At 41.5% G+C, this 12,829-nt stretch overlaps 1 protein-coding gene across 1 annotated transcript in view; it reads left to right on the forward strand.

Moving 5' to 3' along the window:
- The window catches only part of SEMA5B (sema domain, seven thrombospondin repeats (type 1 and type 1-like), transmembrane domain (TM) and short cytoplasmic domain, (semaphorin) 5B), a 131,788-nt gene that overhangs the window by 74,995 nt on the left and 43,964 nt on the right, over positions 1-12,829 (forward strand). Inside the window, exons 9-10 of the mRNA XM_009996033.1 lie at positions 1,148-1,355; positions 3,541-3,748. Coding sequence (XP_009994335.1) covers positions 1,148-1,355; positions 3,541-3,748 — 416 coding nt within the window. The remainder of the gene's footprint in view (positions 1-1,147; positions 1,356-3,540; positions 3,749-12,829) is intronic.

Raw genomic sequence — 12,829 nt, forward strand, 5'->3', positions numbered from 1 at the left:
CAGTATGCTAACTTCTCAAACAAGGAAAGCCCAAAAATGAAGAAAAATAAATTTTTGAGGGTTTTTTTTTCCCTAGTGAAATTTTTCAGATGTGAGCATTGCAGTGAGAAGTGAAGTTGTCCATGGACTGAATTTGGGAGTTGGCAGGATTTCTAGTTTTACCACAGACTCCCATGGCCTTGGGCAGGATAAATCACCAGTTGCCCAGATGTCTTTTGGAGTGATAAAGCTTCTGCCCACCACACATGGCACTGTGGGGAAGAATGAAGAATCAGCTCTGGCTACTGACATGGACTACAAAACTGCATGGAGAGGATAATCTTGCACTGCCTTTTGAAAATGCTGAATTCTAGAGATTTGTGTGAGAGAAATACAGGCTTTAAAATGCACTATTTACCTGATAGGACTTACGCTGGTGTTTAAAAGACAAAGGACAAGCTCTCTTTTTCCCCCCTGTTCTGGATGAACAAGGACATTGATTCCTATTTCAGTGCACCTGTTGGTGCTGGAGGGTGGGTGGACGTGGGTTGATCTGCTGTGTTCGCTGTGAAGACGGGAGATGTGTGTGTGGAGCAGGGAGCTAGTGGCTCACAGTGCCTTGCTTCAGATGAAGCTGGAGGGGTCTGTTCAGAAGGGCAGAGCAGTGTGGTGAGTTGGGTTCTTTGATGTAAAGCCAACCTTTTTTTCAGGTTTTTTAACCTTCAGGTTTTGTCCATTGTCCAGAGTGAGATGCCAGGTAGAGTCTGAAGATGGTTTGAAATGCTTCAAGGATTAACAAAAGAACCTTCTTTCCATTGCTTACTTTCCATCTTCCTACAGCTAGCTTTCATGCTTTCTTTGTCTTGTTTTGTTAATGCCTTTTGCCCTTCTATTGTTCTGGCTCCCAGGTATCACAAGGGAATGAAAACACCACATCACTGGTCAGTGGACCAGCTGGAAGAAGCATTTATTAAACGGTGGGGTACAGGTCAAAGCCAGGTTGAGGACCTATGATCAGGCTCAGAGCCTGATCCTGTGACCCTCACACAGTTTAGACTCTGCAGGCAATCAACAGGACACAGGTTTCTTGAAGGATTTCAGGGGTTGGTCTTAGGCTACTGGAGTGGGGAGAAAATGCAGGTGCTGAAGTTCCACCTTCTGTGTTTAGTGTGGGACACTGAGCGATGACAGCCCTAACGAGAACCTGACGGAGAGAGTCCTGCAGGACGCGCAGCGCCTCTTCCTGATGAACGACGTTGTGCAGCCGGTGACTGTAGATCCATACGTGACCCAGGACAGCATTCGGTTTTCCAAACTGGTGGTCGACATTGTTCAGGGGAAGGACACTCTCTACCACGTGATGTATATTGGGACAGGTAAGAGTATCAGGGCTCAAGGAAGTTCCCTCCACTTGCTCATAGACCCCGCTGCTCTTGTAGCCTGGTTCAAACATTGTTGCACAGTTGTCATTCCGTATCAGTTGTCATTTTGGCACAAAAGTGAACAGAAGTTAGTTTGCCTAGGTAAAATAAAAGCAGGATGGAGGCCTTGAGGCAGAGTCCCAGGCGAGCAGAATGTAAATCTACGTTGTGTTTAACAACAACAATAACATTTTTCTTCCTTTTGTAAAAACATGTTTCAACTAAGCAGGCTAATACATAACAGTGGGGAAGAGCAAAGGTTGCTGAAATGCTCTGTGGTTTTGTGCACGTAACTTGACTGTCTGCATTATGACATACTCATCTCTAAGTAAGCACTCATAATACTCACCCTCCAGGCTTGCCCAAGGTTTTAATTATTTCTTTCATTGCACTTCCTTATGCCTGCTGGTGTATGATTCCCAGTGTTTTCGGGAATGGGCATGCACTGAAATGTAATGTGGGTAGGGGAGGTGAGGTAAGTGCTTTTTTGTGGTAGCATAGTGAGCCAGTGGTAGAATTAAGTATATGATTTAGTCTCTTGATTTCTACTGCCATCTTCTAATTAGCAGGACACGTTGCCTCTTCTGAAAAGCACAGATATCTTGGATTAATGAAAAATGTGGAAGAAGGACAAAGTGTTATAAATGGTTGTCTTAGCACACATTCATACTAATGATAGAGGTTAAATTAAATAGTTTGATTAATCAGAGCATATGGGCAGCCTCATGGGTATAATGTTGTTATCCTCTACTGCAGAAGCTTTGACTTTAGAATAAGATGGATTGTCTCCGTAAGTGTTAGTTTAATCTTGTATCTGAATGCAGAGTCATTACCTCATTCTCATGTTACCACCTTCCAGGACTGTGTCATAATTTATCCAACTTTTACTACCACTTACTTCAAAAATTATCATCTTGGATGTGTTCTGGTAACATTTCCACTTTGAGAGCCTACATGGACATTGATTACGATTAGAAGATTGTCCTTAAATGGAAATAAAACATGGTTCTGCCATTTTGATACCTTGATATTTTAAGTGATGAGTCCCAGCTACAAAGCCTGAGAGGAAGCTGGAGTACTTTCTGCCTTGTATCATATGTTTAGAAAAGTCTACTGCCATAACCTTACCTCCTTATTTTTGTTTGCTTTCTGGCCCTGGCTAGTGGTGACTGAAGAGTTAACTCTGCTGGACTTGAAATATTTAAACCAGTCAAATGCTTCAGCAGTGACAGCCCTGCCCAGAGGCAGCCCTGAACACAAATCTAGTCCTGAGACAAACCAAGCCCAAAATTGGACCTCAGACTTGTTCCACACTTAAGGTCCTTCTAAGTGAAATAGAAGCTTTGCATGGCAGTCAACTCCACCAGTGTAAGTTGCTGATCTTTGGCACCAATGCAGAAGTTTCCAGGATAGAAAAATTAAGCTTCAGGAGCAATCAGGGCTGATTTGGGGGTTTAATGAAAAACAGTGTGATTGCCCCCCTTTTCCCAGCATAAATCTTCCACCCTTTAGCAGATCTTTTTTAATTGTTTAAGGAAGATCACTGGGGATGCCAGTGTACATGTTTCTGTATATGCACTGCTCATTGCCATAACATCCCCTTGTCAAGCTGGCAGGATGGCTTCTTCCAAGAAGAGGATCAATTAGATCTGTGACCCATGCAGTCATTATGGAGGCCTCTGAGATTTCCAGCAGGGCTGCTGCATCTGTTGTCATTTGTCATGGCATCAAATCACAACGATCTGCTCCATAAACCAAAAGAAATATAGACTCGAGGCACTAGAAATGATCCCTGCTATCTCAGGTCACCTTGCTGTATAACTCACTGATAATGGGACCAGACTCTTTCCTGCCTCAGTGCTCCAACTGGGAAATATTTCTAGGTACTCTCTCTCCAGATCGTTCACATCCTTCTGGGTTCCCATTAAAATGCATTCACAGGCAATTTCTATAATGCCTAGGAACTGCTGAGGTTTGTAACAATGTAGCTGGAGCTGTCTCTACCAGGGGCAGCAGGTGACCCAGAACTAGATTTAAAGCAACTCTGTAAAGATGACATTCATATTTCAGTCCTTAGGCAGATATGAAATTAAATCAATGCCTCCAAGATTTACTTGTGCCTTGTTTCTTGTTCTATTAGAGTATGGCACCATCTTGAAGGCCCTTTCTACCACTAACAGGAGCCTGAGGAGTTGTTATTTAGAGGAAATGCAGATCCTCCCTGACGGACAACGGGAAGCAATCAAGAGTCTCCAAATCCTGCACAGCGACAGGTCGCTCTTTGTGGGCTTAAATAATGGAGTGTTAAAAATTCCTCTGGAGAGATGCTCCATGTACAGAACAGAAGGGTAAGCAAATTTACAGCTCTGATATATTCCACTTCAGGTTAAAAAAAAAGCACCAGGGAAACATATCCCACTCTAGTTCAGTTTAGAAGGGTTTTTTTTCATCACTACAAGACAAAAGACACTGTTGAAAATGCATCTCCTGATAGATGCATTCATGACAGGAGCAATGAGAATGAGCAATATTTTTTTTGGTAAATATTAATTAGTCCTCATCAGAAATGAATTGTATGTTTACCAAGGAAGGGTTTGCAATTTTTTTTTGTTATTTTTTTCTTTTTTTTTTTTTAACTTGACATTTCAGTGTTGATTTTATGAAGTCCATGTGTTTTGCTGGTAGTTCTTACTGGCAGTATGACAGCAGGTTTCTGAATTTGGGTTGCAGCCAGGCTATCTTGGCCTATCCAGCTGATCACCTCTCAAATGTCTGATGAGGCAGGGCTGGGCTGTGTGGCAATTTGTTATTGCTTTTGGAAACCAATAGCTCATCTCAAGTATGTGTGACACCTCTTACACCTGGATGGATTCCGTGCCACAACTGTACCTTTTAAAGGGAGTAGGAAAAAAGACATTTTAAATTTTCAGCCCTAGCTCCAGAGCAATTTTTCACCCAGAAATGTGTGTAGCAGGTTTTTGCATCCAAATGGTATCCCTACATTTAAGCAGGTGAAAGGGTATGATACCAACCGATGGAGACATAATGCTCAAATAATCTCCCTAAGTGTGTAGTGTTTTCTGCTGTGGATAATTGCTTGTTTACATATCTTGAAAATACTCTTCCTTCTCCTCTCTTTCTTTTGCCTTGCTTTCCTCTATCAGAGTTTTGTCTGAAACTGATGTCCTTTGTGCTGGACAAGAAGAAGGATTTTGTTAGCAATGTCTAAACGGATTCCCTCTTTCATGGTCTACTGCAAGATGTTCCTGTTCTCCTGCCAAAAAGCTGATATAGGAAATGTCACCATCGTTTTCTTTTCATCAAGTAGAGTTTATCTATCAGCTTGTACTAAACGATGTCTGTCTAAATATAAAAACGCCAGCTCTTTCTATTTTCACTGAACCTCATAATTATCTCTTTTAGAAAATATAACTTGGTCATTATGGCAAGTTTGACACAGAAGTGTTTAATGTGTGAAGGTCTGCTTGCTTATACAGACAGGCTGACACAAAAGTGTTTTGTAAGACAAAGAGAACCACAGCTGGAAAATGCCATCCTGTCCTCAGCCTGTAAAGGAGAGATTTAAAAAGGTAGAAGATAGAACACAACAGCTGTCCTGTTCAGGCTGTCTTGGAGAGTTCCAGTTTGAGAATATTTATGTGTGTATACATATATATGTTTCAAGAGAACTTCTTCCTTTTCATTCTTATCCTAATCTTGAGTTGAGCTTTCCGGTAATTTATGGGTCATGTCTCAGTTTCAGCCCACATAAGTTCTTTGTATGACACTTCCATTAAAACTCAGATGATGGAGGTTTGCTCAACTGCTTAAAAAAAAGTGACAAGCAGGGGAAAAGCAGCAGTGACTGGAAGGCAGACCAGTGGGGGTACTTCACAGGAGCACCATCCACTTAGGACCTGAAGGCTGCAGGGCAGTCCCCTGCTAGTGTAAGCTTATCCCAGCAAAACAAAAACCTGGCTCCAGAAAGGTTCCCTTGCCTGCTGGTGGCCACAAGCAGCCTCAGTTTTATGCATTGTATGGCACTGAGTCCTGGCTGAAATTACTGGGATGCTGGTGTACCAACACTGTGTTGTTTTTTTCTAAAACAAACTTTCTGGAGGCATTTTTCAGTGAAATAAGAAAGCAGTCCAGCTCTTTGGAGGATGGAGACTCAAACACTGTCTCTGTTGACTAGTGTAATGGTAATTCTAAGCAATTTAAGCCAGCCACTGAGCAATACCAAAGTACATGAGGTAGGATCTCCTGACAGCATGGTGGGTGCATCCATTTGGTGTTTGTGAGAGGTCAGAGTTTGCTAGATTTGGGTGCTGGCCAGCCAGTGTACCTGTGTACATTGCAATGGATCCTTTGTCCCATAACTGAGTCTTATGGAGGGACTATGCATTTGAAGAAAAAGGAGGAAAAAAAGAAGGAAACTTAGGAAAGCCAAGGAAGTAATTTATTTATTTATTTGTTTGTTTGTTTAAAAGAATGTTCGTGAAATTATTATTATTTTTTTAAGCTAGCCTTTTATTTTTTTAAATAGGAAATTATTCAACTACAAATTTTTCAGCTCCAAAGGCTGGGACCCTTTTTCCCCTTAGCATCCTGGCTAGGTAGGTGATAAGTCAATTTGGTCTTCTTTGTATTTATTTCAATAGTGAACTGTATCGAGAAGGATGTTTTAATTTCCTCCAGTGCATTCCACCTGGCACTTCTCTTGGACCATGATTTATTGCTTATTGTTGTGTCTATGTTTAATACATGCCAATATACAGCCACCATGGGAAGAAGGACTCCCTCGCCTATTACACCCCCACTTACTTTTTTGCCGTGCTGTGACTTCTTGACTGGTCTCCCTGAAAAGCTCCTAGTTTCAGCAGTTTTAATAATGTAATCGTTTTGATGGGGGCTCAGGAAGCTTGGAGGTGATGGAGAGTTTGTGCCTCCCAGGCAGGAATACCACATTGTTTGTATTTTTTGGCTCTACCTTCTGTTATCTGGAAACTTTGCAGCCCTTCACACCCTGGGGGCTGATGTGGGTTTGCGATTGCTGACATAGAGCTCTTGCTTTCACCTTGCCTTCTCCCTTCTCCCTAGAGCAGGCGATCATGTGTCCAGAGAAAACTGATCCTAGCATTGATCCTTCAGGTGATCCTTGCTGCTGTGCTGCTTCCAAACCTTGAGACTTGGTACCAGGGCTCAGAAATGGGGCAGAGGAAAAAGCAGTAGCCAAGGGAAGAGATGAAAAAGGAAAAATATTAATGCCGTCTCCTTTGCTGTTGTTTTTTTTTTTATTGACACAGCACCGATTAAATCTCTTGAAGGGTGACCAGTAACTCAGCCCCATGTCTTGATGTAGTTCGTTGACCCAATATGTTTCTAGGTGTCTGAGCAGTATTGTGTGTGTGCCCACTGACCTGTCCCCGTCTGTCTTTTCAGAACAGTCAGTCTTAGCAACAGGAAAACATCTGCAATGTCAGCTGCCCAAATTTACAGACTGGACTTGGCTGCAGGGACCTTGCCTTTTGCGTGTGTTTTCCTGTTGTGCTTCAGTGCTGCCATTCCCCAGTCTCTCCAGAGCACTAGGAAAATGTTCAATGCAAGGAAAACCTACAGGCCCTTTGAACATGCAGCATGTTTTGAAGGGTGCTTGGCTGGGTGGTAGCTTGGCTGTGCTTGCTGCTAGATTGTGCATGGCTTTGAAATCTTTGTAATCTTCCTGCAATTTTCAAATGAGCTTGGGTTTTTACTCCAAGTTGCCCCCAAGGTTTGGAGTGAGATATTTGGAGAGTCAGCACTACAGCTTTATCACTGACATTATCATATCTCTAGAATATGTCTGAACAGAATTCTGGATCTGAATTTTAGAAGGGTGAGGGTTTTAGATCTGGACCATTGTGTTGTCAAGTGGGGCCTACCTGTAGGGGTAGTTTACTAATTTTTTCAAAGGGTGGGGTGAGATTATTCATGCTGGGAATTACAGTCAAACAGGTAGGAAAAATGAAGCTGGTTGTTGTAGGGAACGCTTTGTGATCTTTTTGTACTGCCCCTTTACAGCATCAGGGCTGTGGGCCTCTGTGCACACAGACACCCTGAGTGATTTTATAGCCATTCTTGTATGATGTGTTCAGATGAGGAAAAGAAAATATGTTTGGGAATGAGAACAGAGGGTGTCTTGAAATTCTGCCTTTTCTACTTTCTCTGTTCTGAGAGGTTTATTTTAATGGATTTTATGTTGCTGTTAATTCTTTTGTCTTCCCCTCTCCAGTCTTCTGCATAAAAATTGCAGTTGCATGATGCAGATCACAATTTTGGGATGCACATTATAGTTCTGAGCATAGTTTGGCTTGCCTGTCCTCTCTCTACCGTGCTGTGCCCACATGTGGGTATCCCATCAGGTTATGTGAGTACCAGTTCAGGCCAACTTTATGTCAGTGGAGATACTCCTGCTTCTCAAACTATGGGAAGAGCCAGGTCGTCTTGTGTGCAACTATGACACACTCTCATTTGAACTCTTGCCTATTTTGACCCAGTTGCAGGGAGTTTGCTGTTGAGTGATGCTGAGCTTTTGCCCTCCCACTTGGCCTAAATTCTGCCATACATCCCCTCCGGCCATGGTGCTTAATGCAAAGCTTGCAGAAATGACTCAGCTGACAAATACTCCTCCTGTTTGCTGACTTGAGAGATAAGTGAGAAACACAGTTCACCTCTAAGTAGCTCTGGGCCAGTGATAAGACAGCATGTATAGGTGGGTAACTTCTGAAATGGCTTCAGGGAGTTTTTGGAAGAAAAGGGCCAGCAGTAGCAGTAAAGAAGCAGAGTGTGTTCTGCCCTCTTTCTCCTAAGTGCAAAACTAGAGCTCCAAGCATGGCTTACGTGCCACTACTTTTCAAGGGGGTTAAGATGTCACATGGAGGATTGCTTTGGTGGTTGTTTTCTTTTTTTTTTTTTTACTCCTTATATGGTGCAAACTCCTCTGTAACAAAGGAATTAAGCACTCAGATTTAGGATTACAAAACCAGCATTTCAAGATTTCAGGAGTGAAACACTTTTGGGAAACTTAACTGAAGGAATAATACTGTCTGGGAACAGTTCTAAATATTTCCCAATTTTGGAAAAAGAGTAAAATGAATATGGGCTGAAATCCTCTGACCTCTGTATAAGAATTCCAATTGTTACTCAAAGGACAAACAAGTAAATACTGTTGAGAAAAAAAATGGGAGAGAAAATGCTAAAAGAGGTCGGGGAGGGAAAGAAGCAGAGACTGTTGTTCAGTGCAGCCCAGCGACCAGCAGATCACTGACATGATGTTGATGTCCAGATTCTTCATCAAAGACCTTGGAAATTCAGCCTCTTCTTCTAAACTGTGGTTGTTGAAAATCTGGCCCAGATTTTATTTTTTATATCTTCTCCCTAGAGGTTAAAATTTATCCAGCATATTTAACTCCCTTTTAAAAACAGAGGCAAAAGGAAAGGTAAGTGCCTACAAAAATGTTGTGATAAAGCTTAATCATCAATTTCCGTCTGCTTTGGCTGATATGGCCTCTCAAAAATTAAGGGGATTAGCTAATTATTGTACCACCAATAATTCTGAAAAGCTTTGGAAGACTTCATAGGCAGAAGGGAGTGTTTAGCCCAATCTTTTGTCATCCACAGCATCCAATGATACATCAGAATAAATCACTAAACATCTGGTTTGGCATTCTGCTTGCATTTAAGTAAATAGCGAGACTCCCACTGACAGAGAATGAAGACATCAAACAGACCCATGATCACTAAAGCTCTTGGAATGAATGAAGTTTGGTAGATGAAATGGATCTATGTTCTTTAAATAGAAGTACAAAATTATACCATTTTCTCTATCCTGAAAACACATTTGCATCTGCTGTAGCAGGCAATTGCTCCCATTTTCTTTAATGTAGCTGTTTATATATGTAAAGTTAAATGCATCCATAGTATTTGCAGAATATGGACCTTTGAGATTTCAGGGGATGCTATAAGTCTAAGAAACCTGAATTTCAAGATAGAAGGTGAAGAGGTTAATTTGAATGGTCTGGGAAAGGAACATGGCTGCTTGTGTCTGAAATTGGAAAAAAAAGAAGGCAAGGGTAAGCAGCAATGGTTCCAGTAAGATGCCAGAGAGATTGGTTTGCAGTTTCATCTTGTTTGACATTATCTTTAATGGCATGGAAGAAAGAAAATAGCATACTTTCTAGATGGCATTTAAGTATGAGGGAATCACAAATAACAGTGAGGAGAGAAATGCAATGTGGGGCCAGTAGGGAAGCCAGCAAGAGGCCAAGATTGAGGAATTAGCCTGTGCTGATTTTTCTGGTGTTTGCCTCCCTGAAAAAGAGGACAGAGGATGAAAGAGTGGAAACGAGCTCTGCTGCAAACCAGATGAATGAATACACATTTCTCCATTTCTATTAAATGCTTAAGCCTATGGCAAGCTTTAAATTTATTTTAAGCTGTCTGTACACTTTCAGGCTCCTACTTTTAGCTCCCAGCTATGTATGTAGCCCCCAGTGAATGGTACTGTGGCAAAAGGGGTATTTAGCAGTAGCTGGAGTCTGGGGTTATACAGACACTGGAACAGATGAAGGTCACCTCAGAAAGAGCCAACAAAATCAGCTAATTTCAGGGCTCGATGCCTTTTGTCTACTTGCTATCATGACTAGATTGCCAAACTGTTTGGGGGGGCTTTGGATTTGCTAGGAGGCAGAAAAAAGAAAAAAAAAAGAAACAGGGAGGTTGTTAGGGACTTTTGTTTGCTTCTTATTTTTAAAGTGTACTGCAACATGACTTAGCTCCCAAGAGCAGGAACGGTTTAGTGTATGGATCCTTTTCCCTCTAGCAGGCTGGCTTTGGGCCAACTCAGATCAATGCTGTCTAAAAGTCATTACCATCTGATGCCTGCTAGGTGGGCTATGTGAAATTAGGTTCAATCCAGTGACAACTGACAGAAAAGCAGGTAGTTTTCTTGAAATACGTAATATTAGGATGAGATTGATGCTATTGTTATACAAACAAGATTAATAACTAAGGCTCCTAGCAAGCCTCAGGGCAGATATCCATTGCATTTACCAATTCTTGCAATTTGCTTCTCTTATGCTGTAAGATTTGTATTCTAGGCAATGGTCATATTTGGTGACATGGCTCCTGATGCCAAGAGTCTACAGCCTTACTGCTGCCATGGCTGCTTGGCTTCAAGTCTCAAGCTTCTACGCAGCATTTGCAATGTAAAACACACATGTCCAGTGTTACTACTGAAGGGATATAATACTACAGATGCATCATTAACTTCTTATTAGATGTGCTGTTTTACCTGCTTGGGGAGGAGGAAATATCTGGATCAAGAGCAAATTCGTTATTCTTGGTTTAAGTTTAAAATTTAAGTATAGATAAGTTCGTAAAATATGTACAGGTTGTGGACGAACATAATATTGTACTGCCTGGTGTCTTTTACATGTGAAAATACCAAAGTACTATAGATCTATGGGAACAATCAAGTCTGAAAAGGAGTAGGGCTGGATTTCAAGAATATGCATTTACTTAAGCAATATTGCCTCTTTTTAAAAAGTGGAATGGATACTGTTTGAAGGCATTTTTATTACTATATGGGAAAAAGCAATGGAGAATATATTGGCAGGACCACTTAGCCCCTTATGCAATGTCTAAATAGCCCTGCATAGGACAAGAAATGTGATAGATCCTCAGGGTGTAGTAGGTGGTCTAACATTAATTTGCCTCTTCCAACATACATTAACCTACAAGGGCTCTGTCTAGTTGAATCTACATCATGTTGAGCAGAAAATAATTATCCAGAGCTTAAGAAAATCCAACTTTCACAAAGGAGCTGCTTGAATATGGATGACTTTGTGCAGCCTGGGTGACAACTGTAGACTGTTTTCAGGTTGCTTTATTATTGTTTACATTCCTTTCTAAGTTTTCTGCCATTGCAGTTTTATTTCCCTTCCTAAATTCCCATTTTAATGGAATTCTTATTCTTAAATCATCAGCGCCTTGTAAAAGCTACGTAAAGCACCTGTCTGTGTCCCTTGCAGTGGATTTGCTATTGCCTACACCACCCTTTTCCCCATATCCACTTATGCCACCAGACTACAGAAATTTGCCATGTTCACACCAAGTCTCAGATGTGCAGCCACAGAGCAGAAGCACAGGAGCAGAGCACATCTTAATCTGACAGCTGCCTCCAGACACTGACTGACACAGGACAGAGACAGGGAATAACATTTGAGTGCACTGATTTGCCCAAGCTGCCTTTCCAAAAGACTGTCTAGTCTTCTCTGCCTCTTTCCATATGGCAGCCCTGGGGGGCATGTTTTCTTAAGGCTCAAAAGCCTGCTGAGGCTAGGAAACTGTCGTGCTTCACAATCCAGTCAAACATGCCCTGCATTCAGGAATTCCTTCTGGCTATTCCTTTCATTAGCACTTTAATAGTATCTGAGTTTTCTTGTGGATGACTGATCCCATCAATGGTAGTCAGAGGCCCTCTGTACTTCTGTTTTTATTAGAGGTCAGTTTTGTTTGGCACAGTGACAAGTTTCTAATCGTGTTTGTGGAGGAACACTTACTCATTTTTTTTAATAACCTGCTTTACTGATGTAAACATAAATCCAGATTTAATCAGACCTTTTCTTGGGATGGCATTAATCTTCATAGTTGAATAAAGGCAGTGTTGTTTTATTTCACAGCTTTAAAAATAAAACTAAACATCTATCCAATAAAGTCAGTGTTACTAAAAGATGATAGAATGGGATGTCAGAAAGTAAGGAATGGAATAGTTTGTTGTGTAGATTGTGCGAGGCGATAATCTATAAACCACAATTGATAAAACTGATATTGAAAGTGGTACTGCAGGAGGTGGAAACCAGCAAGCCAAGGTCCCTGATGTAGAAAGGAAAATGAGGAGAAACTGCCTCTGAAAATCCTCTGTCTGCACTGTTTCTTTCAAATAAGTTACATGTGTTTGGCTCATAAATGGACTTCAGTTTTAGAGGTGGTTTTACACTATGGCTTTAATTTATGCACTGAAATCATGTGCAGAGCAGCAATTGCTGATGCTAAGCATGTGTGGGTGATAAATTACACACGCACACAACACATGCACAAAATTACACATGCACACAACACATGCACACTTTGGCTTCTCTTCTTCTGCGTCTGATACCAAATGCCAAAATACCAAACCTTGCCAGTCCAGGATAACATCAACTGTGCCCTGCTCCACAGATAGCCCCATTAATTGCTTATCAAGAAGGTGGCTACTCGTCTTGAGGAAATGGCAGTAGAATCTGGCACGGAATGTGCTGTATTCACCAGCTGAGGAATGAAGCTGCTACTTGACCTGTGCCTGACTAAAGCAGCTCAGTTCCACTTGGCTTCTCTTCTCAGTAGGGAAA

The sequence above is a fragment of the Chaetura pelagica genome, unplaced genomic scaffold, assembly GCF_000747805.2.
Source record: "Chaetura pelagica isolate M959 unplaced genomic scaffold, ChaPel_1.0 scaffold3, whole genome shotgun sequence".
NCBI lineage: Eukaryota > Metazoa > Chordata > Aves > Apodiformes > Apodidae > Chaetura > Chaetura pelagica.